This window comes from Falco punctatus (assembly GCF_963210335.1).
Source record: "Falco punctatus genome assembly, chromosome: 4".
Lineage (NCBI taxonomy): Eukaryota > Metazoa > Chordata > Aves > Falconiformes > Falconidae > Falco > Falco punctatus.
This window is the reverse complement of record NC_137583.1, coordinates 50,433,190-50,461,184: the sequence shown is the minus strand read 5'-3', so window position 1 is coordinate 50,461,184 and position 27,995 is coordinate 50,433,190. Positions and strand designations below refer to the sequence as shown.

Below are 27,995 nucleotides of genomic sequence, written 5' to 3'. Positions count from 1 at the left end.
AAAACAGAGCAACTATTGCCCTTTTGATGTTGGCTCAAGGACACAGCTGTGAGGATTGTGATGGTATGCGCTGCATGGTTTTAGGCACCCCATTGCAGCAACAAGTTATCAAAATCTGAGAAAATGTCATCCTTTTGGTCATCAATTCACTCAATTGGCAGTATTCTTCGATTGCTATTGCCTTGGTTGCCATCATCTTTGCAAGGTCCCTGCAGCACACGGCAAAAAATGGTACTAGATATTCAAAAACAAAATGGTGGAAAATTTGGGGAATGCAGCGGGTCTGCAGACAAGTTAGCTGGCTTCGAAGACTTAGTCCTGAACCTTTAAGACAGCCACAAATTGTCAGGTATGTCAACAGGATGTGAAGAACTGGAATTTAGAACCACAGCATACGGGCACCTACAGCAACAGCAAATAGCAAGCAAGAAGACGAACACAAAAACCTGTCAGGGACTGACACATGTACTATCTAAGATATATAAAAAAATTGTATAAACAAGAAAGGCCATTTTGTCCAAACCCAGCCATGCAGACATAGTGTTTTTTCAGTCTGCCTCCAACTTCATCACCACAGGTTGCTCCACATGGGATCCCTGTCGCAGAGCCAGCAGACCCCCTTCTGCCCACAAGTGACCACGCTCAGCCTGAAGGCTCCGTGGCGGCTTCGGCTCCGTGACACTTCTGACTATCGGAGTGCTGGGGTAGCAAACTGTGCGTTGGGGACATTACCAAGCCTGCTAGGAGTGCAGGGGAGTGGACTTTGCGCTCTGTGCTACGAGGAACACCTGAGGCCTCTGGACAGAAAGCCGGACTTGTCTGGGGAGGGAGCATGCTCCAGCATCATCTGCAGAGCCATAAGAACTCCTTTCACTGCATGATCAAGAGGAAGCAAAGGGCATGCCCATGTTTCCAGAGATCAAAGTTCAGCTGGAGGCATGCCCTGCAGTCCTGGGTAGGAACAGAGCTGGGAGCTGCAGCACCATGGCTTGCCGCGGCCCAAGCACAGAGCAAGAGGAGGACGGTCCTGGCAGCTTCAGAGGCAGGCCCTTCTGCAGCTCCCGCAGGGGGGGCATGCCTAGGTGGGCAGCAGCTGAGGGCATGCGTGCTCAAGCACCTCCAAGTCCTTCCTGCCTCTGGGAGGTGGAGAGGTGGCCAGTGGTTGGCAGGCCTGGTCCTCTTGCAAGGTGGGGATGCTGGGGCTGAGCAAGCACGTCGGCTGACACCGCAGGCCATCCACATGCCTGAGAGGCTCTCTCTCCCCTCTTGCTTGTCACCTCCTCCAGCTTCAGGTTCACTAGTGAGCTGTGCATGCACACAGGGCTCCCAGCAGCAGCTGGCCCGAGACACTGGGGCTTTCCAAGTGCTGGCTGCCTGTGGCCTGTCTTGCTGTTGGCCTTTGCTAGCAGCCAAGCCTGGGGACCCACCGTGTGGCAGGTGCAGAATGGGACCACAAAAGAAGGGCTTTGGAGTGGCTCTCCAAAAGAAGCCAGCGGGTACTGTGGTGATTAGGCGCAGGGCTCAGGCAAGCAAAGCAGCCAGCACCTTGCTTCTGTGTGACCGGCTCCTTGATCCCCCCTTCTCTCCATTTGCCGTGTGCTTATACGTGCCCCTCATCTTCCCTGAGTGCTGCCTCTCTCAGCCCGGCTCTCCTCCCAGAGACGGGGCCAACCCCAGTTATTTTTTCCCCCCTTTGCTCCCAGGTTTGCCCCATCTGTCAACACACATGGTCTTTGGGTGTTGTTATCTAGGTCACCTTGGACTTGTGTGCCATTACTGACGGGCTTGCCTGGGAACTGCTGTCTCTGCCAGAGTCCTCTCCGCCAAATGACCCCAATCTCTTCCTTCAAGCGTCTGTGAAGTGTGGCCACCTCTGACGGCATTCCCCGCTGGCCACCTGCCAAAACTGGTGCTGAAAGAGCAGGGTTTCCCCAGCAGACAAGTTGTCTTCTCCAAGGCCGCCTTCTGCCTGCTCTCAGCAGACACATGGGAACCGGCAGCCGGTCCCTTTTCAAAACACAAAGCAGCCTTGAGCCCGCTTGCTTGGAGGCCAGTTCTGGGGCCTAGGAAGCCCTGCTGCGCCTCAAGGGCCTTGAGAGCAGCTCTTCCACTTTCAGACAGAGCCTGCCCGCTCCTCCTCCTCGGGACCCGGTTGCTCCCTCCGCTGTGCGCCTTATGCCTCGCCACAGAAGCCAGGATGGCAGCAGGGAGCTGCCGCACCTTTCACAAGCTTAGAGGCTGCCATCCTTCAAGCCATTGCCCTCGACCCTCCAGGGACCTAGCCCTGCTGTGCAAATGCAATGCACATGCCTGGCTCCTGCTTCTCTCCTGCACTCCAGTAGGTGAGTGAGCAAGGCTCCTTCAGTCAGCGGCAGAAGGCAGACTGATGAGACAAGGCTGATGCAGGATTCACCAAAGCTACGGACAACGATTGCATGTAGGTTTGAGAGCAGGAGCATCCTTCTCTCCCTAGAGCTTCACAACGATTGCCCTTGCCACAAGTGCCATGGTCAGTGTGTGCCCAGAACAGCAATCCAACTCACAGACAGCAAGGACACGACGCCTGCCAGAGCGCGTTGCTGTGGCTGACATCGCCAGTGAGGAGTGTGCTGCACCTGCATTTCACTGTGTTTTGTGCAGGAAGGTTGACGTCGCTGGGCTGTGCTTGGCTTATTTGGCTTGCCCAGCACTGCTTGCCTGCCACGGCCATCAAAAGATTGGCTCTTCAACACCCAAGCACGCGCATGCTGCTGTAGTCATTGTGTTCTTTGTTGTGTGTCTGTTTATTGGGAAGGAGCCGGTGGCACAGGGCTGCAGAGAGCAGGGCGGCAGGGAACTTCCCAAAGAGGCTGCGAGGCCACGCTGGGTGCTGCCCTGTGAGCTGTTAGCAGGCAGAGCTGGGAGCCAGGCGCTGCTGCCTGCCACGGGGCCTGCCCACCCTGATCGTGCAAGCAGGGCATGCCACAAGGCTCTGTCGGGGGTGTGCGATCCCAGCTTCTGCCTCCAGTCCTGCTTGGAACCCCTCCTGTTGCCACCCGTCCCTCCCCCACCGCCACCACGCCCAGCACCTGGAACCAGGCACTCTGTGACATCAGCCCCGCATCCAAGAGAACCCCAGGCAACAGGAATCCTGCAGGCAGTACGTCGGCAGCCACACTGGTGGTGACAAGCCCTCGTTCTTGCAGCTGCCACATGTTGCTGGTAGTGATGGACTTTCTCATCCTCCTCGTTGTCCTGCTGGCCATGTGCTGTCCTGTGCACGGCACATGGGATAGCTGTGGGTAAGTGGCCCGAGGCTCTGGGGGGGAGATTGGGCAACCCTTGTGAGCTTCTCTGGAGGGGTCCTGCTTGTCCCCCATGGCCTCCCCAGAGGTTCTTGGAGGCCATGTGGGAGGCTCAGATCCTTGCCATCACCCAGGCTGCCAGCACAGCTCATCTACGGGCTGAAGCAGAAAGCGGGGAAAGGGGAGCGGGCACACAGCCCACGGGTTTCCTCGGCCCTTCTGGCCATGCCTTGAGGGGAGGGAAGACGACTGGCCTTTAGCCGGAATGGTTCAAGCTTGCATGGAGCTAACCAGAATGGAGTTTCTGATTACAGAGGCACCTGCGGCCTTCGGCCTGCGGCTTTGAACAACAGTATGTCACACGTCGTGGGTGTCAAAAATGCCCAGCCAGGGGCCTGGCCCTGGATCGTCAGCATCCAGGCTCCATTTGAAGGAGGCATGGCGCACATCTGCGGGGGCTCCCTCATCAGCCCACAGTGGGTCCTCACAGCAGCCCACTGCTTCATCGAGGCCAGGTAAGGAGGACCAGGGATCGGAGCTAGCCCCACGCTCTAGCAGGTGCCCTGAGCACAGCAGCACGTGCTGCGGCATGTCCTGTTGCCCTGCAGTACGCCCAGTGCCTGGGCACTCCGCAGCCACCTGAGAGGCTGCTCAGGAGAAGGCTGAGCTTGTGCCACTGCTTCCCAGCAGCCTCCAGCTCGACACTGCTTGAGCCCAAGGAGCATGTGGTCTGTCGCACCCTCCCAAGCACTGCTTTCCTCTCTGCCTTGCCAAGCAGAAGGCAGGGCGACTGCTGTGCTGCTGCAGCATGTGGCTCTGCTCCCTCTGAGCCCTCTCTCCATCTGCCTTCCAGGAACATCACCATGTGGCAGGTGGTGGTAGGTGCCACCCGGCTGACCCAGCTGGGACCTGAGGCCCAGGCGCGCAACATCAAGCAGCTGCTGGTTCACCAGCACTTCAATAATATCACGTGGAGGAACGACATTGCCTTGCTGGAACTGGAGCAGCCTGTCCAGTGCAACAGCTATGTACAGCTTGCCTGCGTGCCCGATGCCTCGCTGAGAGTCTCGGAGCTGACAGAGTGCTACGTCAGTGGCTGGGGTGCCAGGACTGCAAGAGGTGAGCTCCCAAAATGTAGTCACGTTGCGAGTGCAAGCTTGGCCAGCTTGGGGAGGCAGGTTGCTCTTCCTGACGGCAGAGGCAAAAGCCAGAATCAGGCTGTGGGGACGTATGCCTCTTAGAGAGGGGGGTGTGAGCCGCTGACCCAGAGCAAGGCAGAAAGGAAGGAGCGGTCCAGCGCCTCCCCACATGCAAAGCCGAGCCCCGGGATAGGGCTTTAGTCACGCAGGGAAGGAGAACTGGCAATGAGCTGCTGGGTGTTCATTCCTTTCTGTGCTCTTCACAGCTGGAGGATCGGCATATGTGCTGCAGGAGGCCCAGGTCCACCTCATTGATGCCGGGGTCTGTAACAGCAGCGGCTGGTACAAAGGGGCCATCCACACCCACAACATCTGTGCTGGCTATCCGCAGGGTGGCATCGACACTTGCCAGGTAGGAGCGTGCTACAAGCCAAGCCCCGGCAGCATGGGTAGCCCTGCCACAACTGCCCAAACCTGCACCGTCACGGGCTTTTCCTGGCCACTCACACTCCCATTGCTGTGTCCCCACTGCTGAGGGCCTTACCCCCCTTCCCCTTTTGCACGCCTTTGCCCAGGGCCTGCCTGCCTTGTCCCAGAGGCCTGGCACTATGTCCACAAAGCCCACCCAGTGCCCTTGGCAGCCCAGAGCTTCACCATCCCAAACGTGCAACATCCTTCTGCAGCACCTGCAGGACAAGTGTGCCGCAGGGAGAGCGAGCCCTGCCTTACAGGCCCACCGCTCCCTCCCAGGCAAGCTTCTCCAGAGCTTGGCTGGCCACTAAATACAGCTCTGGAAGTGCCACGAGAGGGAAGGAGCCAGCCACTGGGCTGACGGTGGCCACCCAACAACCCCTTCATCCTCTCTCCTCTGCTGCAGGGGGACAGCGGTGGGCCTCTTGTGTGCCAAGACAAGAGCGCTGACTACTTCTGGCTTGTTGGCCTGACCAGCTGGGGGATGGGCTGTGCGAGAGCAAAGAAATCTGGAGTCTACACCTCCACCCAGCACTTCTACAACTGGATCCTGGAACAGATGGGCCTGCACACAGCAGTAGCGACTACTGCAAGGCCGCAGCCAGCCTTCACCTCCACCCCCGTTCACAGGCCAACACCAACAGAAGCAGGAAGGTTTACACCCTGCCCACTTCCAGTGCAGAAGCTGTGGGATTTCCTTACGTGGCTGCAGAAGCTGGTGCAGCTCCTAATAGGAGAAAAGGTTTGATCAGCAGGACAAAGAGGATCGAGGGCTGGCTGCAGCGCACCACCACCATTTCCCGCTGGGGCAATGCCTGCTGATGCAAAGGCAGCCTCAGTGTCAAAGGCCTGCTCTGTCCTGCCCGCGCTCCTCTCAACGGAAGAGCTCAGCTGGCTGAGTCCCTGCAATAAAGTGTTTCAGTTCTGTGGCTAACCAGGCGCCAGTCCTCTTCAGTCTCGTGTGCAAGGCCAGGACTTCCACACCCGGCACCTGCCGAAGGAAGCAGGCTGCGGGCAGACAAGTCGGGCACAAAGGGTCACAGCAAAGGGCTGAAGCTCTGCCTGCTGAGCAAGGAGGATGAGGGTGCAGTGGAACAAGGGAAGGCAGGTCACTGCGGGGCTCAGGGCCTTGGGGATGGCAGTTGGAAGCACAGAATGCCTTAGGCCCGCTCCTGGTGGGATCCCTGTGTGCGTCTGTATGAGGCGCAAGCGAACTTGAACGTGGACTCTCAGGGCCCAGGAAACAGAGATCTAGAAAGACCCAAGGCTTGCACCAGGCACTGCTGAGGGAGCCTTGGCTTTGAGCCCCACATATGACATGGACTTAATTTCCAGACTGTTATCTGAGGCATCTACGAACACGCTGTGCTTATGAATCCAGGGAGTGAAGCTGTGTTTCTCTTTCAGTAGCCTCATCCTCTGGTCTCATGGTTTCATGCCGGCGGGCAACCAAGCACCACGCAGCCGCCTGCTCACTCCCCCTCATCCGGAGGGCTGGGGAGGAGAATCAGAAAGGAATGTAAAACTTGAGGGTTGAGATAAGAACAATTTAATAATTTAAACAGAATAAAGAGGTAGGAACATCAGTAATAACAATGATAATAGTAACAATTAGGATGGAAAGGTGGGGGAAAAGGGTAAAATCCAAAGGAAAAGGGAGAAGGGGAGAAAACCCCCAAGTGATGCACAGTACAACTGCTCACCACGTGCTGCGCAGCCAGTCTCCGAGCAACGATCCCTCCCCAGCTAACCCTCCTACTTTCTATACCAAGCATGACGTCCCATGGTATGGAATACCTCTTTGGCTGGTTCAGGGCAGTTGACCTGGCTGTGTCCCTTCCCAGTCTCTTGTGCTCCCCCAGCCCTCTGGCTGGCAAGGCCCAAGAATCCAAAAAGCCCTTGACTTTAGTATAAACATTACCCAGCAACAACTAAGAACATCAGTGCGGCTATCAACATTGTTCTCACATCACAGGCAAAACACAGCACTGTACTAGCCACTAAGAAGAAAATTAACTCTATCCCAACTGAAACCAGGACATCTGGAAACCCCGGAAAGGCCTGGACTGCATTCACATGGGTGTAAGCAGTGGTTCCATCTGCAGGGATACTTGTCAAGGTATTGCTTTGTCTGTGTCAATCTGTTTTGCCTTTCACATTCATTGTGGCACTCTCTCTGTGTGTATGTGCATGTCTGGCTCTTTGGAATGCAGCTGCACGCGCGTGGGAATATCCATTTAGGCTGGCATAGGAGCAGCCCCCCAGGTGCCCACCTCATTCAGATCAACCAGACCTGAAAGGAGAAATCCCACAGTGTTCAGAAGCCTGCCGGCTCTGGCTGCTCCGTAACAGAGTGGGCAAGGAAACCCAAAGCAACTCTGCAGCAGAGAGCACCAGGTGGGCAGGGAGGCAGCACTGGCTCTGTCATATAAACTCCTAAATTAGGGGGCTCTGAGTGAGTGCTAAACTCTCATATTGTGTTGAACTGCATGTGTAAAGACTTGTGTGCACAAAGGTGAGGTCAAGCTGACCCCCTGTAAAGTTGTCAAAATTGGTGACTGAAGAGATTCCTAATTAAGGGCTTCAGCCTTGGGAAGGATGGGAGAGAAAGAAGAGATGGTGAAAAGAGTGGCTCACGTCACTAGTGACATCACAATGGCACCACGAAGCCCCGCTGGCTGTGGGCATACTCCCTGGATACCGGCCGGCCCCAGCCCGCAGCGGGAGGGTGGCCATTGCACAGCAGCACTGGCCCCGCATCACCACCACCATGTGCCAGCGGGTCTGCTGGGCACTGCCGCCATGCAGGAGACAGAACAGGAGCCCCTGGACCAGCTGCCAGCGCTGACGGTGCAGTGGCACAGGGGCAGAGGTGCTGCTGGTGTTGGCAGTGGCGTTGGTAATGGCACTGGTGCCGGCTGGCCCCACGGCCAAGGGCTGGTAGCAGTGATGGCTGCAGCCGCTCAGCGCTGGTGAGATGGAGATGTGCTGGCACATGGAGCTGGGCAGGACCGGTTGCCATCCTTTGGCCCAAATGCACTTGCATGCTTCCACTCAATCGCCTGCCTGTGTGTGTGTATGTTCTACCCGTTCTTTAAAAAATTGGCCAGAAAGAAAGGAAAGCATTTATGCACGCTCGACACAAAGTAAAGTTTGACCTTGTGGCCCCTCTTGAGGCCAACCAACCGGCAGATGTCCCCTAAGGATTCTCACAGGAGTCAAAGGCTTCACCATCCCCTCTCTGGAGGAGGAGGAAGTGCATGTTGCTGAAGCGACCACAGAGCATCTGCTCTGCTGTTCAGTGGATGGGCAGGTCAGCGGCAGCATGAGAAATGCTCCCTTGTCCGACATGTGCCAGATCACTCCGAGTTTGCAGGCTCTGGACAGCAAGTGAAGACCAAAAGCCCAAGAAGGGAGAACTTGGCTGTGCAGGGTGGGGTGACAGCACAAGTGGAAAGAAATGCCAAAAGACAGAAGCAAGAGGCTTCTGGCGGCCAAAAGATTAAAGAAAAAAGGACAGAAAGGTGAAGAACGAGGACGAAATATAATCAAGCCCTCAACAGTATTAGAAAAAATATTTCCTAACTCCTTGCTGGCAATTGCTGCACTGTCCGTCATCCTTTATTACTACTGCCTTCAGCTGCTCGCTCTCCTGCTTGATGGGGAAGGCTTGTTTGGGGACCCCCAGCCCTGCTAAGCTGCCGTGGTGCTGGAGTCACTCTGAAGGGGCTGGACGAGGAGCCCCGGTTGCGCCTGGCAGAGCTGCCCATGGGATGAGGCTGGCCTCTGCTCCAGCGAGGCCACGGTGCCTGGGGTCGAGAATCAGGGCTTAGCCCCCCTGCAGCCCTAGGGGCGGGAAATGGCTGTGTGCAGCTCTGCCAGCCCAGGACGGGGCAGGCAGCAGTGGCACCTGCCCGGCCAGAGACACCCCGAAACGTGGTCCTGGCCCACACTCTGAAGCAGACAGGCTGTAGTCCCACACTGGCCAGGGCTGCCCCACCATGGCCACCCACCTCACTCCAGCTCCAATGTGGGGACCAGTTGCCCCATACGCCAGCCTTCCCCCTCCATCCCATTTCACCCCTCCCCATCCCACTCCAGACTCCATCCCACCCTGCCTGGCTGGGGGCATCGACCCCTGCTCGCCCCCACCCACTGGCTGACAGTAGGGTGCCCTCTCCCCCCCCGGTACCCCAACAGACCATACCCAGCTGGCAGCTCAAGGACCCAACCCTCCGGGGCTGTGAGAGCAGGTGGCCGGTGTCCTGGGCATCCCTCTGCCTTGGGGACAGCTTGGCCTTGTCCCTCGGGAAGCCTGAAAGAAAGACCAGAGGGAGGCAGGCTGCGGGGCACCAGGGTGAATATGGCTTCATGCCAACACTTCTGTCCCCTTGGCACCCGCTGGATCCCCTCCCCAAGCGTGCCTTAGCTGTACCCTCCTTGCCCACAATCACAGGCAGCTGCTTGTCCGGCCAGTCCCTGGGGATGCGGCTGTCTTGGCCCAACAGCTCCATCTTGTCGTGCTGAGAAGGAGAGAGCAGCCTGGCTGACACATGGGGCTGAATTCAGCATCCCCAGGCAACCCTCCCACACCCAGCTCTCCCTGCGGAAACTGAGTCATGCATCCCTCCCAGTGCTCAGCATCACCCTCCCAGCCTTGGTCACCCCACCAGATCCCTACCTTTGTCATCCCTACCTTGATGGGGCACAGGATAGGGGGCTGGAGTGGCCACAGAGCACCCGGTGGGTGAGGCTGCTGCGGAGCTGAATTTTGGCGACTTATCTCACAGGAGGCACCTGATGCCCCAGCAAACTGAGGTCAGGCTGAGACCAGGCACAGCTCATCACGTGGCTTCTGCACCACTGAGGCAGAAAAATGGGCTCGATGGGGCAGCGCCGGGCAAGGCTGTAGGACCCCACAGGCCTGGGGCAAGAACAGCTGACCCTCCCCAGCACATCTCTGCTCCCCTGCCCTGTCCAGGCACCCCTAGACCCTCTGCCCACACCCGGAGAAGAGCCCTCCCTTGCCGTGGTATGACATCCCCAGGGGCCGGGGATGGGTCCCCGTGTCCCCCACCTGTGGCCGTGATGCTGAGTTTGCTACTGCTTGATGATGGCACCAGGGTGCCCAGTGAGGCAGGGGTCAGCGGCGGCAGCAATGGGATGGCCGTAATTCTCCTGGAGAAGGCAGGAGCCACGGGTGGGTGACAGGGGGCAAACAACCAACCCTGGCTCAAAGCAGCGCCCCAAAGCCCACAGGCTTGTAGCCAAAGGCATCCCCTGCCTGCTGCTGTCACGAAGGGGTCCCCACCCCCCCACAGGCACGTAGGGCTGCACAGGGACCTTGGCAGGGTTGGTCCCCCCAGGCAGACACCCTCACACCTGGGGCTGCCCAGGGCGCGCAGGGGTGCGAGGGGAAGGGCGCAGGCTCCCATGCCTGCCATCCAAACCAGCCCTCACACCGCTTTCATCCCTTCGTCAGTGCTAATTACCCCCCTGCGCCTTGCCAGGAGAGCAGGTCACAACCCAGCTCCCCAGCACTGCATGTCACACCCCTGCTTGGGGAGATGAGCCATCACCCCCCAGCCTTGCTCCAGAAAGCCTCTGCACCCACTCCCCACTTCTGGTTTGGGAGGGCTCTGTCCTGCACGTGCCCCCTCCTCCTGCCTCCTTTCATGTCAGGAACCTGCTACCGGTGGGAGGAAAAGGCACTGATTCCTGATCAGCATCCCCACACTTCGCTGGCTAAAGTGCTCCGATGCCAGGGTACCTCGCGAGCACCAGCTGGGATAGCTGGAAGGAACAGGGTGAGATGCCCAAAGCCATCCCCATCCCCACTGCACTCACCCAGACGCATCATGGGCCTCTGTCGGCAGCACCTTCTCCTTGAGCTGCTCCAGGCTGTCCTTCCAGTGTGCCGTATTATTCTATGTAATGTGTACCCTCGAGAACTTGGTGTGTGGGTGAGGAGGAAAAATCCACCGTGCGTCCAGCATGGCAATAAACCACTGTCAGCTTCCTAAACTGTCGTTCGGCTCAGAGAGCTTTCTTGGTTATGATTTTCGGTAACAGAACATGGTGACCAAACGGGACCCGCTTTCTGGAATCTCGACAGACCAGAGAAATCGTGAGCACCGCAAGCATGCACCGGAGTAGTTTTGCCAAGGTTCTGAGATTCCCTGGCCAGGTGAATCTCCGTGACAGCTCTCTGGGATAACAGCGACATGGTCATAAACACTGAGGTTGCTTACAAAGAAGTCGTATCGCATTGCGAGTTGAAGTCCCCCCAGTGGGTCAGAGACCCCCGGGGATATTTGAAGTGCACAATTGTCTAATCCATATGCTGTTATGCAGATGCCCAGAGCCCAGATTTTGCCTCACGCTCATGTGAAACTTTGTTGGATTTTGTTTGCTGGATTTTGCCTCTGTCCGGTTTTGTTTGCAGGGTTTGGTTTAGGTATTGAGTGTTTGTGATTTTGAAACTTTGTACACATGGGATCTGGTCATTCTGCTAGAGGGAGCTGGTTCTTCAGAGTTCTTTTGGGTTGTTTATTAAGATGCTGGAGCAAGTTTTGGAGTGACCCCCCCAATCAGAAAAAATGGGCCGAATATTGTCATCACTGGTGGCCCTTGTATACCTTAGGTGATCAAGAGAAATGGCCTAGGAAGGGAAGCATAATCTCCAATACAGCATGGCAGTTCATGTTCTTTTGGTACATGCAAAGGACAATGGGAAGAAGTCCCATAAGTGGGTTGAGAAAGGATCATGGAACAAGAAGTAAATACACATTCATGATACTTGATGGTAATGTATTAATAATGATGGAGGGGAAGTTAATTATTAATTGCCTTGGTGTTGTTCTGCTTGTAGTATTGGGAAAAGGTGTTTGAAAGGGGAGAATGAAGCAGAGGATGTGCAATTTCTGGTTTCAGGGCAGTGTTGCTGGTAATAGGGAGAGATTTTTGCTGAAGGTAAAAGAACGGCGTTGGGGAAAGCTCAGGAAGAGGATGCGAGAATAAATGGCTTTCGCTGCTTTGTTTGTGGGGCAGTCAGAGCTGCCTCCCTGCCCACCCGGTGCTCTCTGCTGCAGAGTTGCTTTGGGTTTCCTTGCCCACTCTGTTACGGAGCAGCCAGAGCCGGCAGGCTTCTGAACACTGTGGGATTTCTCCTTTCAGGTCTGGTTGATCTGAATGAGGTGGGCACCTGGGGGGCTGCTCCTATGCCAGCCTAAATGGATATTCCCACGAGCGTGCAGCTGCATTCCAAAGAGCCAGACACACACACACACACACACAGAGCGCCGCAATGAATGTGAAGGGCAAAACAGATTGACACAGACAAAGCAATACCTTGACAAGTATCCCTGTGTTGTTGATTTGTTAAAGAGTTGAGATCAATTGATTTTATTGGTTTGATTATCTGATTTTATAGAGTTATTTTATAGAATAGAAATATAGGAAGATGATTATTTAGTAAAAGTAGTTGTGAGACCCTTTATACATTTTGTACTAAGGCCAGAAGAATGGGTTGGAATCATTGTTGAAGCTTAAGTAATAATTTAGGGTTTGAAAGGTTTCTTTGTATCTAACTAGTCTTCTGTATAAAGAAAGTATATTGAGATGTCAGAATGTAGGATTAATGGGAACTGGGGAGAGTCGACTGGAACAGCTTGTAGTTACCTGCCAAGAAACCGTGAACTTTAGTAAAAGGTAATTCCGGCAGGGGGAGATCGCGACCACTGACTCATATACCACCTACCCAAATCGTACCCCAGACCCATTTCTGGACCTTTCTAAGCTTTATTGTGCAGAATCGGATATGGGAGGAGAATATGTTAATGATTTCTGGGAAGTGTTATGATTATGCTGTTGCCTTTTTTACAGGCGCGCGGTGACCTGGTTCAGGAACGGCACGGCGGCCAACCCCAGGCCGCTCGGTCCATCAGCTCACAGACACCAATGTGGTGGATGGCAAATGGCGTTTATTGCTGAACGACGTGACACTATATAGCCTAGGTTTACAATGTCACTTCCGTCTGCTTACATCATAAATCAAAAGCTGTTGGCTATCTGGAGGGGGGCCCTGTGTTTCCGTACAGCGCGAGATCTTCCGGCCGCCAGGCCCTACCTAGCAACATTTCCCCCCCCTCTATGCTTAACTAAACAGGCTAAAATAGTAAAAATATTTCTAAAAAAGAGTATAAAGATAAGGCACACTAAGCAATTGGCACTTAGGAAGCGACTGGGGGTAATGGAGTGTAGCTTGGGATACTTGGGAGAGCCAGGGAAAATTGGGGAAAATACTGATCAAGTACATTTTTAAAGCAGTTGTTGGTGTTCTACAAACATGATGTTGACCCTTTCTAGCCGGCTCTGGATCCCCCCTGTGGGGGCTGTATCGCCGTTGTCTGGACTCCGCTGGTGCAGAGCTCTCAGATGCGGACAGGCCGCTTGTCGACTCGTTGTCTTCTCTTGACACCAGGGTATACTGGTTACGGGGGTGTCCGATGATCCGGTCCTGCAGATAAAAACTCACAATTTTCATTAGTTTTATTGTGGACCATGGCGATGGCTTGGCAATAACTCTAGAAGTTACGCGAATAGCCTTTCTAGCTGCACGGGTGGTTGCCATAACTTCATGGGCCCGCAGGCCCTGGGCTTATGCTTGGGGGGTAATCATTGTTGGGTCTGTACCCATCAACCGCTGTAGACTGGAGCCGTGTAGCGGATGATCCGCTCCGGTTACTCGGGCTAACTGCCTCGCACAGTTCTCTTCCCATTCTTGTTTAAACACAATCATCCCTGCCCCGTCAAAAATCAACCTACAGGTCTGTTTTATATCGAACGGGAGCAAATCATCTCCCCCAAAAACTCCATCTATGAGGGTGGAGACCATGGCCGAATTGAGTCCTTTGTCTGCTATTGCTTTAACAATCGCTTGTATATCCTTAGGGTTTAAGGGCGAATGAACCCTCTGTCCCCCGTCCGTCACTCGGACCGGGAATGCTAGTGTGTCTGTTGGGGCCCAATCGGCACACGCAATTTGTATTTTTCTCCAATCAGTGAGAGTAATTTCTGTCCCCTTATGTTTTTCTTTTTCCGTGAGTGGTGATATTTTGGTCTTTGTATTTGCAAGCCAAGTCTCCCATGCAGAGTCTGAGTCGGAGTCAGAGTCCGACTGACTGCTCTCTTCCGGGTGTTGGTGGTATGTGGTCGGGCTTCGGCCCCTCCCCTTTCTTGTGTAATCGGGCGGCTCTTTCCCTTTTTGCCCGCCCTGCCTTCCGCTTGGGGAGGCGCCTGCCTTATAAGGACGGTTTTGGGGAGGGTCATTCTGATTAGCTTTCCGCCCCTCGCTCGTGATCTTTTCCCTTTTTTGGTCATGCCAATCACTCTTTTCCTTCCCATTCTCCTCCCCCTCCCCTTTGTGTGCGCTTGTTAACTCTAGCGCTCCCCCCCTGCTCCCGCCGGGGGTGGTCTCGCCCCGCCCTTCTTCTTGCTGCTCGGCGACATCTTGGGGCACATATGGTGGTGGTTCAATCCGTGTATTTTCAGCCTCGGCTTTCGCCTCAGCATCCCTGGCCTCTGCAGCCAGTTTGCCCCAAAAGGAGTTCGCCGAGGAGTCTGTGGGCGAGCTGAAGATGTTAGAGTCTTTCGGACGCTGAGTGGGTGCGTCACTTTTCTGTCGGCTTTGAGGGTCGACGGAACCCTCCTCAGCCGGGGGGCGTGAGGTTTGCGTAGCCGCCCCAATTCCCACCCACGGGGTGGTTAACAGACAATCCCTGGCAGCTTTCCAGGTCTCCTGCTCGTGTCTAGCTTTTTGGAGAGCCTGGACGACTTTCCCCCACGCTTTCAGATTTTTCCCACTACCAGTAGACATTGTTTCATCGCATAAAGCGCGGGAACATTTGTCCCACACATCTGGGTGGAGTATATCCACCGGCTGGTCAATGACCCCCAGCTCCAAAAGTCTCGCAACTGCGAGAGTAAAATCTTTGGGCTTACAGTCAATACCCCACTGCTTATGCAGTTGTAATACGACCTTCGCAAGAGCTTCCATCCTCTTGACTGGTCCGGGAGCGTCCTCCCCGCCGGGCTGGTCCTGCCGCTCCGGCCGCCGTTCACCCGACTCCAGGTGATTTTCCCGGGTTTCGGCACCACTTGTTGCCTTTTTTACAGGCGCGCGGTGACCTGGTTCAGGAACGGCACGGCGGCCAACCCCAGGCCGCTCGGTCCATCAGCTCACAGACACCAATGTGGTGGATGGCAAATGGCGTTTATTGCTGAACGACGTGACACTATATAGCCTAGGTTTACAATGTCACTTCCGTCTGCTTACATCATAAATCAAAAGCTGTTGGCTATCTGGAGGGGGGCCCTGTGTTTCCGTACAGCGCGAGATCTTCCGGCCGCCAGGCCCTATCTAGCAACATTATGCATGAATAACTAATGAATATGTATGAATAAGTTCTATATATGGAATCTGTTTTTGGGACCTGGCGTGCGTTGATCGTGAGAGGACTCGCTCACGCACCCGGCCGTCAATAAAGAAGTGTCTGCTTATCTACATCACATTGGTGTCGATAAGTTCTTCATTCCGAGATTTCGGTAACAGTTTTGGCGACCCAGATGGGACCTCGCTGAAGGAGACCGTAGGAGTCGGGGACCTGATCGGTTCCAGCCGGCACCGAGGATTTCTCAGGGATACCCATCGATCCCCAATCCGTAAGGCTCTTCGCGACGTTCCCTGGATATTTGGTAAGACACTTCTTTTTTTCTAATTGTAGTAAGTGGGTGAGAGTCCCACTAAAGTAAGTAAGTAAGTGCACTAGAGAAAGTGGGGGGGAGTCCCACTATAATAAATGTATGGTAAGGAGTGGGTTAGAGTCCCACCAGTGGGTTGGAGTCCCACTGAGTAAGTCTACCTGTCAGACGCAGTGAAAGACCTGCGCAGGGTAGGACTAGGAGTCTGCCTGTCAGACGCAGCGAAAGCTGCGCAGGGTTGGACTAAAAGGATCCTTGTGGATGTGGAAGCCTAGGCGTCTGCCCGTAAGACATAAGCGAAAGCTATTGCAGGGTTGGACAAAAGTGGAAACAAGAGAAACTATATGCTATAGTGTTCTCTAAGGTAGTGCCTCTAACAAAAAGTTAGAAGAAGTTTTTGTGTTTGTGGTTTTGTGTTTGTGTATTAAGAAGAAAATTAAGAGGTATAATATTGTGTTATATGTTTGTTTAAAGTAACTGTTGGAAAGTGTGAGTGTGGTTGTAAGGGTGAGACGTGCAATTGAGCACGAAAGCGAGTGTGGAGTGTGGATCCGCGGATCGGAGTGACAGAGTTGAATAATTGTGTATTGTACTGTGAGTAATTATACCATGGCAACTAAGTTAACTCGGTTGTTTAAAAGTAAAAGCATGGGTAATCTTGCTGTAAATGACAAAATCCCGAAAAATTCTCCATTAGGATGTTTGTTGACACACTGGGGAGATTTGTATGAGGATTTGTCGAAAAGCCAGATGATTGAGTATTGTAATAATTTGAGTACTGTAATAATTTGTGGTCTTTGTATATATTGGATGATCAGGAAAAGTGGCCCATGAAGGGGACACTGAATTATAACACTATTTTGCAGTTAATGCTGTATTGTAAAAGAGAAGGGAAATGGAATAAAATGTTAGATGTGGATTTGTTTTTTTTAATTTAAGACAAAGAAAGGATTGGCAGGATGAATGTAAGCTAACTATTAGAGATAATTTGGTAATGGCTATAACTTTTGATAATAAGAAAGTGGAAAAAAAATGTTGTTTAAATTGTGAGGTTGGGAGTGGATACAGGAGTGACATTTTTTTATTAAATACCTGTAAAGGAAAAACTGGAACAAAACCAGGCCATTCCTGCAACCCCTGGATTTGAAATTTGGAAATAAGATAGTTATATATGAATTTTTGTATGTACCAGAATGTCCAATATCCTTATTAGGAAGAGATTTGTTGTCTAAATTAAATGCACAGATTGTTTTTGACGAAGGAGAACTTTTCTTGAAAATACCTGAGTCAAAAACGGGAGAAATCTTGATGATACAAGAAAAGGTAAAACAAGAAATTCCACCGGAGGTGGACTTGGCAGTGATCCCTACTGTATGGGAGACAGATATTCCTGGCAAATCGAAACTAGCAGAACCGGTTAAAATAGATTTGAAGGCAGGCGCAGGAACAGTGAGAATTAAACAATATCCAATTAAACTGGAAGTGAGACAGGAATTGAAGAAATTGATTGATAAATTTTTGGAGTATAAAATTTTGGAAGAATGTGAATCTGAGTATAATACTCCTATTTTACCAGCCAGAAAACCCTCGGGTGAATACAGGCTGGTGTAAGACTTGAGGGCAGTAAATCAAATAGTTAAGGATATTTATCCTGTAGTAGCAAACCCTTATACACTGTTAACAGCATTAAGGGACACTTATCAATGGTTTATAGTGCTTGATCTAAAAGATGCTTTCTTTTGTATACCTTTGGAAAAAGAAAGCAGAAAACTGTTTGCTTTTGAATGGGAAAATTCTCAAACCGGGCGAAAGATGCAGTTGACATGGACTAGATTACCCCAAGGATTTAAAAACAGTCCAACTATTTTTGGAAATCAATTAGCTAAAGAACTTGAAATCTGGAAACAGGATAAATCAAGACCTGGGCATTTATTATTACAATATGTGGATGACATATTGATTGCTGCAGAAGAAAGACTTACCTGTATACAGGTGACTATTGATCTCTTGAATTTCCTGGGACCAAATGGATACAAAGTATCCAAGAAGAAAGCCCAGATAGCCTGCCAGACTGTGATATATCTGGGCTTTGAGATTTCAAAAGGACAACGGCAATTAGGAAAAGATCGCAAAGAAGCTATTTGTGGTATACCTGAGCCGAGAAATATTCATGAACTCAGAGCATTTTTGGGAATGACTGGGTGTTGTCGCCTTTGGATCATGAACTATGGGCTAATAGCTAAACCGCTGTACGAGGCCCAGAAGAACTCTCCCTTTGTATGGGGCCCACAACAACAAAAGGCTTTTGTAGAATTGAAACGTGCCTTAATGTCTGCACCTGCTTTGGGACTGCCGGATTTAACCAAAGATTTCCAGTTGTTTGTTCATGAAAGGCAACACCTGGCACTGGGAGTACTAACCCAGAAGATGGGAAGCTGGAAACGACCAGTCGGATACTTCTCTAAACAACTGGACACAGTGAGTAAAGGGTGGCCAAACTGCCTTCGAGCAGTGACAGCAACAGTGATGCTCATACAAGAAGCTCGGAAATTGACTTTGGGAAGAACAATAACAGTCTATGTTTCACACATGGTGATAACTGTCCTAGAACAGAAGGGGGGACATTGGCTGTCCCCCAGCCGAATGATGAAGTACCAGGTGGTATTGACTGAACAAGATGATGTGATTCTAAAAACAACTAACCTGGTAAATCCTGCAGTGTTTTTAAGTTCCATACAGGAAAAAGGACGACTGGAACATGATTGCTTGGCTACCATCGAGTATGTTTATTCCAGTCGTGAAGATCTGAAGGATGTGCCATTGGAGAGACCAGACTGGGAACTGTATACTGATGGAAGCAGCTTTATGGAACAAGGAGTCCGATACGCCAGATATGCGGTAACAACAGAGACTACAGCTATAGAAGCAGGAGCATCGGCGAGTACCACATCAGCCGAAAAGGCAGAACTCATCGCCTTAATTCGAGCCTTAGAATTAAGCAAAGACAAGAGAGTAAATATCTGGACTGATTCAAAATATGCCTTTGGGGTAGTGCATGTCCATGAAGCTTTGTGGAAAGAGAGGGGTTTATTGTCCTCTCAAGGATCAAACATTAAGCATCAAACAGAAATTTTATAATTATTGCAAGCAGTTCAAAACCAGATCAAGTAGCAATCATGCACTGTAAAGCACATCAGATTGGAAATATAAAAATAATAATTGGAAATAATTTAGCTGATAAAACAGCAAAGAAGGTAGCAAAGAGACAAACATCGCAAATGGCAATAATTCCTTCTAAAACAGTAACCCTTCCTAGGGAAAAAACAAGATATTCAGAGGAAGATGACAAATTGGGTCAGTTATTAAGTGCTAAGAAAAACTTAGCTGGATGGTGGAAAATACCTAATGGACAGGTAGTAATTCCCCCTCTTTTAATGAGAGAGATAATTCAAGTAAAACACCAAGAATGTCATTGGGGGGCAGAAGCTTTAGTAACATCTTTATGAAAACAAGTGGTATCAGTTAAAATGTTGGGAATAGCTAAAATGATAACTGCAAAGTGTGAAATATGTTTGAAAAATAATCCAATGATTAAGAAAAAGGTTCAAATGGGTAGACTGAAATCTGGTGTAGAACCTGGAGATTATTGGCAAGTAGATTTTTCAGAATTACCCAGACAAAATGGGTATCGGTACATTCTAGTAGGGGTTGATACTTTTACAGGATGGCCAGAAGCCCTTCCCTGTTGCACTACACAAGCAAAAGAAATGGTGAAGTGGTTATTATAGGAAATAATTTCGAGATTTGGAGTTTTTATTGGAATTTTTTCTGACAGAGGTCCACACTTTGTTGCTGAAGTAGTTCAAAGTGTTAGCAAAGCATTAGGTATTAATTGGGATTTACATGCCTCTTGGAGACCACAGTCTAGTGGGAAAGTGGAGAGGATGAATCAAACTTTGAAATGACAAATAAGTAAAATTTGTCAAGAAACCAGTCTAAAGTGGCCTCAGGCACTTACATTGGCATTATTATGAATCAGGGTACAGCCAAAGAGTGGAACCTCAGTCAGTTTTTATGAATTGTTATATGGAAAACCATATGAGTTTCTAGAACCAAATCCAAACATATATGTAAAAGGAAGGCAGGATGTATATAACTATTTGGTTTTTTTTTAAAGGAAAATTTTAGCTGTGATTTGGAGTGTAGTAATATGGAATAGACCTTTACCCCTGAAAAATTTAGTGCATGATTTTCAACTAGGAGACTATGTCTATGTGAAGACTTGGACCTCTGAACCTTTGCAGGAGCACTGGAGAGGACCTTTCCAGATACTGCTAACCACTTTTACAGCTATCAAAATTGCAGAATCGGATGCTTGGATATATTATACTCAAGTGAAGAAAGCACCGTGAAGAAAGCATCTACTCCGTGGAAGATTGCTAATTGTGACCCAGAGACTTAAAAATTGACTTTGAAACATGTCTAATTTTTTTATATCAGGTTATGATTGGGTTTTGGATTTTTTTGGTTGGTAATGTTGGTGGGATCATGGGCTGGCTTGGTGGACAGGAACAAAAGACAAATAGAAACAGAACAAGTGATTGACATTCCCAAACAAATGGCAGAGGAAAATTTGTTGGTAGGATTGACTAAAGAATTTGCCAATTTATAAAATGTCATGCAGATCACTGCTTGTTTGCCAATACCGAGGGCAGTAGGTGAATCTATTCCATGGGGAATTTTAACTATGAATTTGACTAACCTGGAACATAAAAATGAAACCAATTATTGTGAACAGAGGCCAGTGACTCAATGGTATGAGCAAGTGAAAGTCACTAGAAAACAGTGGAAAACTCCAGGTAGTCTGGCGGATTGTGAAAAATTGTTAAATCATGTTTTTACCAAAATAGGGAGATTTAAGACTGTGGGATGGTGTTCTTATGATGAACAACTTAAAACCAATGTGAGCAGAAGTATCATGAAATGGAAGTGTAATAAAACTGGCCAAGGTACCCAATTAGTAGAACAATGGGACTCTATATGGTCTATGTCCATATTTTCCCATTTTCAGTATATGGCAAGAACTTTTTGGTGTTTTACCTGGGATGGAAAAGTTTTTTTTCAGTATTACCCTGGGTCAACGATAGGTTAACTTCATTGAGAGAAAAGGAAGATAAAATAGTGCCATGGTGGAAATGTGAAAAAGTGTATGATTGCAGTAATGCAGACTTAGTAATTCAAAAAATTTTTTTCTTAAGACACTGTTTTAAAAATATGGTTGTTTTTGTCGAGGTCTTAAGAACACTCTCAATTAATCAGCACTTTTACAGTTAGGAAAGGAACTTTGTTTAGTTATAGTAAATCTACTATTTGAAGTCCCGGACATTTAATTTGGGCATTGAGTGATGGAACCTGGACAACTCATTTACCATTAGATGGTAAAGTGAAACAAATTACCTTAGGCATGCCAACATTGTGTCCGATTTGGAAGAAATCACCATTTAGAGGATCCCTAGAAAATTTAGAACTAAAACGAACAAAGAGATCTGAGACAAATGATGATAATTGGAATGAACCCTCTACAGGAGTGAAAATTGGTTGGGCACTTGAATCACTTTTAAATCCTATAGCATCATATAGGAACAGAGCATGGCTTTATAAGTTAACTGGTCAAGTGGAAAAATTAGCAAACGTTACTAAAAAGGGGTTTAAAGAATTGAACATGCAATTACAAGCGACTTCCAGAATGACTTTACAAAATAGAATGGCACTAGATATGCTCCTACTTAAAGAACATGGAGTATGTGGATATCTCAAGGATAAACTGGACCACTGTTGTATCCACATTCCAAATGTCACTCAGGATGTGGAACATGATCTGGACCTATTGGGAAAAATTGAAAAAGAAACTGAAAATATTGAAAAGGATATGTCGGAAGATTGGCTTGGAAAAATTTTTAATAAATTAGGATGGAACTTGAGCTCTTGGATACAATCCATAATCAAAACTATGTTTTTGTTATTGATTGTCCTTTTGATGATCATGTTAGTATATGTATGTTTGAAAAAACAGTTTATCAATAGAATTGCTGTCAATCGTATGATTATGAGAGAAGTGCCTACTAGTCCACCAAGACACAGCCCACCACCACCAAAATATGTTGAAACAAATGACATGTAAATAGTGTGAAAGTATTGAAATAATGATTTTCAACACTTTCAAAGGGGGGAAATGTTGTTGATTTGTTAAAGAGTTGAGATCAATTGATTTTATTGGTTTGATTATCTGATTTTATAGAGTTATTTTATAGAATAGAAATATAGGAAGATGATTATTTAGTAAAAGTAGTTGTGAGACCCTTTATACATTTTGTACTAAGGCCAGAAGAATGGGTTGGAATCATTGTTGAAGCTTAAGTAATAATTTAGGGTTTGAAAGGTTTCTTTGTATCTAACTAGTCTTCTGTATAAAGAAAGTATATTGAGATGTCAGAATGTAGGATTAATGGGAACTGGGGAGAGTCGACTGGAACAGCTTGTAGTTACCTGCCAAGAAACCGTGAACTTTAGTAAAAGGTAATTCCGGCAGGGGGAGATCGCGACCACTGACTCATATACCACCTACCCAAATCGTACCCCAGACCCATTTCTGGACCTTTCTAAGCTTTATTGCGCAGAATCGGATATGGGAGGAGAATATGTTAATGATTTCTGGGAAGTGTTATGATTATGCATGAATAACTAATGAATATGTATGAATAAGTTCTATATATGGAATCTGTTTTTGGGACCTGGCGTGCGTTGATCGTGAGAGGACTCGCTCACGCACCCGGCTGTCAATAAAGAAGTGTCCGCTTATCTACATCACATTGGTGTCGATAAGTTCTTCATTCCGAGATTTCGGTAACACCTGCAGATGGAACCACTGCTTACACCCATGTGAATGCAGTCCAGGCCTTTCCGGGGTTTCCAGATGTCCTGGTTTCAGTTGGGATAGAGTTAATTTTCTTCTTAGTGGCTAGTACAGTGCTGTGTTTTGCCTGTGATGTGAGAACAATGTTGATAGCCGCACTGATGTTCTTAGTTGTTGCTGGGTAATGTTTATACTAAAGTCAAGGGCTTTTTGGATTCTTGGGCCTTGCCAGCCAGAGGGCTGGGGGAGCACAAGAGACTGGGAAGGGACACAGCCAGGTCAGCTGCCCTGAACCAGCCAAAGAGGTATTCCATACCATGGGACGTCATGCTTGGTCTAGAAAGTAGGAGGGTTAGCTGGGGAGGGATCGTTGCTCGGAGACTGGCTGCGCATCAGTCAGCACGTGGTGAGCAGTTGTACTGTGCATCACTTGGGGGTTTTCTCCCCTTCTCCCTTTTCCTTTGGATTTTACCCTTTTCCCCCACCTTTCCATCCTAATTGTTACTATTATCATTGTTATTACTGATGTTCCTACCTCTTTATTCTGTTTAAATTATTAAATTGTTCTTATCTCAACCCTCAAGTTTTACATTCCTTTCTGATTCTCCTCCCCAGCCCTCCGGATGAGGGGGAGTGAGCAGGCGGCTGCGTGGTGCTTGGTTGCCGGCCGGCATGAAACCATGAGACCAGAGGATGAGGCTACTGAAAGAGAAACACAGCTTCACTCCCTGGATTCATAAGCACAGCGTGTTCGTAGATGCCTCAGATAACAGTCTGGAAATTAAGTCCATGTCATATGTGGGGCTCAAAGCCAAGGCTCCCTCAGCAGTGCCTGGTGCAAGCCTTGGGTCTTTCTAGATCTCTGTTTCCTGGGCCCTGAGAGTCCACGTTCAAGTTCGCTTGCACCTCATACAGACACACACAGGGATCCCACCAGGAGCGGGCCTAAGGCATTCTGTGCTTCCAACTGCCATCCCCAAGGCCCTGAGCCCCGCAGTGACCTGCCTTCCCTTGTTCCACTGCACCCTCATCCTCCTTGCTCAGCAGGCAGAGCTTCAGCCCTTTGCTGTGACCCTTTGTGCCCGACTTGTCTGCCCGCAGCCTGCTTCCTTCGGCAGGTGCCGGGCGTGGAAGTCCTGGCCTTGCACACGAGACTGAAGAGGACTGGCGCCTGGTTAGCCACAGAACTGAAACACTTTATTGCAGGGACTCAGCCAGCTGAGCTCTTCCGTTGAGAGGAGCGCGGGCAGGACAGAGCAGGCCTTTGACACTGAGGCCGCCATTGCATCAGCAGGCATTGCCCCAGCGGGAAATGGTGGTGGTGCGCTGCAGCCAGCCCTGGATCCTCTTTGTCCTGCTGCTCAAACCTTTTCTCCTATTAGGAACTGCACCAACTTGTGCAGCCACGTAAGGAAATCCCACAGCTTCTGCACTGGAAGTGGGCAGGGTATAAACCTTCCTGCTTCTGTTGGTGTTGGCCTGTGAACGGGGGTGGAGGTGAAGGCTGGCTGCGGCCTTGCAGTAGTCGCTACTGCTGTGTGCAGGCCCATCTGTTCCAGGATCCAGTTGTAGAAGTGCTGGGTGGAGGTGTAGACTCCGGGCTTCTTTGCTCTCGCACAGCCCATCCCCCAGCTGGTCAGGCCAACAAGCCAGAAGTAGTCAGCGCTCTTGTCTTGGCACACAAGAGGCCCACCGCTGTCCCCCTGCAGCAGAGGAGAAAGGATGAAGGGGTTGTTGGGTGGCCACCGTCAGCGCAGTGGCTGGCTCCTTCCCTCTCGTGGCACTTCCAGAGCTGTATTTAGTGGCCAGCCAAGCTCTGGAGAAGCTTTCCTGGGAGGGGGCGGTGGGCCTGTAAGGCAGGGCTCACTCTCCCTGCGGCACACTTGTCCTGCAGGTGCTGCAGAAGGATGTTGCACGTTTGGGATGGTGAAGCTCTGGGCTGCCAAGGGCACTGGGTGGGCTTTGTGGACAAAGTGCCAGGCCTCTGGGACAAGGCAGGCAGGCCCTGGGCAAAGGCGTGCAAAAGGGGAAGGGGGGTAAGGCCCTCAGCGGTGGGGACACAGCAATGGGAGTGTGAGTGGCCAGGACAAGCCCGTGACGGTGCAGGTTTGGGCAGTTGTGGCAGGGCTGCCCGTGCTGCCGGGGCTTGGCTTGTAGCGCGCTCCTACCTGGCAGGTGTCGATGCCACCCTGCGGATAGCCAGCACAGATGTTGTGGGTGTGGATGGCCCCTTTGTACCAGCCGCTGCTGTTACAGACCCTGGCATCAATGAGGTGGACCTGGGCCTCCTGCAGCACATATGCCGATCCTCCATCTGTGAAGAGCACAGAAAGGAATGAACACCCAGCAGCTCATTGCCAGTTCTCCTTCCCTGCGTGACTGAAGCCCTATCCCGGGGCTCGGCTTTGCATGTGGGGAGGCGCTGGACCGCTCCTTCCTTTCTGCCTTGCTCTGGGTCAGTGGCTCACACCTCCCTCTCTAAGAGGCATACATCCCCACAGCCTGATTCTGGCTTTCGCCTCTGCCGTCAGGAAGAGCAACCTGCCTCCCCAAGCTGGCCAAGCTTGCACTCGCAACGTGACTACATTTTGGGAGCTCACCTCTTGCAGTCCTGGCACCCCAGCCACTGACGTAGCACTCTGTCAGCTCCGAGACTCTCAGTGAGGCATCGGGCACGCAGGCAAGCTGTACATAGCTGTTGCACTGGACAGGCTGCTCCAGTTCCAGCAAGGCAATGTCGTTCCTCCGTGTGATATTATTGAAGTGCTGGTGAACCAGCAGCTGCTTGATGTTGCGCGCCTGGGCCTCAGGTCCCAGCTGGGTCAGCCGGGTGGCACCTACCACCACCTGCCACATGGTGATGTTCCTGGAAGGCAGATGGAGAGAGGGCTCAGAGGGAGCAGAGCCACATGCTGCAGCAGCACAGCAGTCGCCCTGCCTTCTGCAAGGCAGAGAGGAAAGCAGTGCTTGGGAGGGTGCGACAGACCACATGCTCCTTGGGCTCAAGCAGTGTCGAGCTGGAGGCTGCTGGGAAGCAGTGGCACAAGCTCAGCCTTCTCCTGAGCAGCCTCTCAGGTGGCTGCGGAGTGCCCAGGCACTGGGCGTACTGCAGGGCAACAGGACATGCCGCAGCACGTGCTGCTGTGCTCAGGGCACCTGCTAGAGTGTGGGGCTAGCTCCGATCCCTGGTCCTCCTTACCTGGCCTCGATGAAGCAGTGGGCTGATGTGAGGACCCACTGTGGGCTGATGAGGGAGCCCCCGCAGATGTGCGCCGTGCCTCCTTCCAGGGGAGCCTCGATGCTGACGATCCAAGGCCAGGCCCCTGGCTGGGCATCTCTGCCACCCACAACGCGCGACATGCCGTAGTGAAAAGCCGCAGGCCGAAGGCCGCAGGTGCCTCTGTAATCAGAAACTCCATTCTGGTTAGCTCCATGCAAGCTTGCGCCATTCCGGCTAAAGGCCAGCCATCTTCCCTCCCCTCAAGGCATGGCCAGAAGGGCCGAGGAAACCCGTGGGCTGTGTGCCCGCTCCCCTTTCCCCGCTTTCTGCTTCAGCCCGTAGATGAGCTGTGCTGGCAGCCTGGGTGATGGCAAGGAGCTGAGCCTCCCACATGGCCTTCAAGAGCCACTGGGGTGGCCATGGGGGACGAGCAGGACCCCTCCAGAGAAGCTCACAAGGGTTGCCCAATCTCCCCCCCAGAGCCTCGGGCCACTTACCCACAGCTATCCCATGTGCCGTGCACAGGACAGCACATGGCCAGCAGGACAACGAGGAGGAGGAGAACATCCATCACTACCAGCAACATGTGGCAGCTGCAAGAACGAGGGCTTGTCACCACCAGTGTGGCTGCCGACGTACTGCCTGCAGGATTCCTGTTGCCTGGGGTTCTCTTGGATGCGGGGCTGATGTCACAGAGTGCCTGGTTCCAGGTGCTGGGCGTGGTGGCGGTGGGGGAGGGACGGGTGGCAACAGGAGGGGTTCCAAGCAGGACTGGAGGCAGAAGCTGGGATCGCACACCCCCGACAGAGCCTTGTGGCATGCCCTGCTTGCACGATCAGGGTGGGCAGGCCCCGTGGCAGGCAGCAGCGCCTGGCTCCCAGCTCTGCCTGCTAACAGCTCACAGGGCAGCACCCAGCGTGGCCTCGCAGCCTCTTTGGGAAGTTCCCTGCCGCCTTGCTCTCTGCAGCCCTGTGCCACCGGCTGCTTCCCAATAAACAGACACACAACAAAGAACACAATGACTACAGCAGCATGCGCGTGCTTGGGTGTTGAAGAGCCAATCTTTTGATGGCCGTGGCAGGCAAGCAGTGCTGGGCAAGCCAAATAAGCCAAGCACAGCCCAGCGACGTCAACCTTCCTGCACAAAGCACAGTGAAATGCAGGTGCAGCACACTCCTCACTGGCGATGTCAGCCACAGCAACGCGCTCTGGCAGGCGTCGTGTCCTTGCTGTCTGTGAGTTGGATTGCTGTTCTGGGCACACACTGACCATGGCACTTGTGGCAAGGGCAATCGTTGTGAAGCTCTAGGGAGAGAAGGATGCTCCTGCTCTCAAACCTACATGCAATCGTTGTCCGTGGCTTTGGTGAATCCTGCATCAGCCTTGTCTCATCAGTCTGCCTTCTGCCGCTGACTGAAGGAGCCTTGCTCACTCACCTGCTGGAGTGCAGGAGAGAAGCAGGAGCCAGGCATGTGCATTGCATTTGCACAGCAGGGCTAGGTCCCTGGAGGGTCGAGGGCAATGGCTTGAAGGATGGCAGCCTCCAAGCTTGTGAAAGGTGCGGCAGCTGCCTGCTGCCATCCTGGCTTCTGTGGCGAGGCATAAGGCGCACAGCGGAGGGAGCAACCGGGTCCCGAGGAGGAGGAGCGGGCAGGCTCTGTCTGAAAGTGGAAGAGCTGCTCTCAAGGCCCTTGAGGCGCAGCAGGGCTTCCTAGGCCCCAGAACTGGCCTCCAAGCAAGCGGGCTCAAGGCTGCTTTGTGTTTTGAAAAGGGACCGGCTGCCGGTTCCCATGTGTCTGCTGAGAGCAGGCAGAAGGCGGCCTTGGAGATGACAACTTGTCTGCTGGGGAAACCCTGCTCTTTCAGCACCAGTTTTGGCAGGTGGCTAGCGGGGAATGCCGTCAGAGGTGGCCACACTTCACAGACGCTTGGAGGAAGAGATTGGCGTCATTTGGCGGAGAGGACTCTGGCAGAGACAGCAGTTCCCAGGCAAGCCCGTCAGTAATGGCACACAAGACCAAGGTGACCTAGCTAACAACACCCAAAGACCATGTGTGTTGACAGATGGGGCAAACCTGGGAGCAAAGGGGGGAAAAAATAACTGGGGTTGGCCCCGTCTCTGGGAGGAGAGCAGGGCTGAGAGAGGCAGCACTCAGGGAAGATGAGGGGCACGTATAAGCACACGGCAAATGGAGAGAAGGGGGGAT

General features: G+C 51.5%; 2 protein-coding genes across 2 annotated transcripts; one reads left to right on the top strand and one right to left on the bottom strand.

Annotated features, from left to right (window-relative positions):
• The first annotated feature begins 230 nt into the window (after positions 1–230).
• LOC308061977 (acrosin-like) lies at positions 231–5,828 on the top strand. Its single transcript, XM_080382735.1, has 3 exons — positions 231–3,799; positions 4,138–4,403; positions 4,690–5,828. The coding sequence occupies exons 1-3, from the start codon at positions 3,639–3,641 to the stop codon at positions 4,956–4,958; spliced, it is 696 nt and encodes a 231-aa protein (XP_080238861.1). The 5' UTR covers positions 231–3,638; the 3' UTR covers positions 4,959–5,828.
• A 6,338-nt stretch (positions 5,829–12,166) lies between these two features.
• Positions 12,167–27,964, bottom strand: LOC308061973 (acrosin-like). The gene is made up of 5 exons (XM_080382731.1): positions 25,768–27,964; positions 25,169–25,434; positions 24,737–24,882; positions 22,566–24,271; positions 12,167–12,258 (listed from the first exon to the last, which is right to left on the bottom strand). The coding sequence occupies exons 1-4, from the start codon at positions 25,926–25,928 to the stop codon at positions 23,930–23,932; spliced, it is 915 nt and encodes a 304-aa protein (XP_080238857.1). The 5' UTR covers positions 25,929–27,964; the 3' UTR covers positions 12,167–12,258; positions 22,566–23,929.
• Positions 27,965–27,995: the final 31 nt, after the last annotated feature.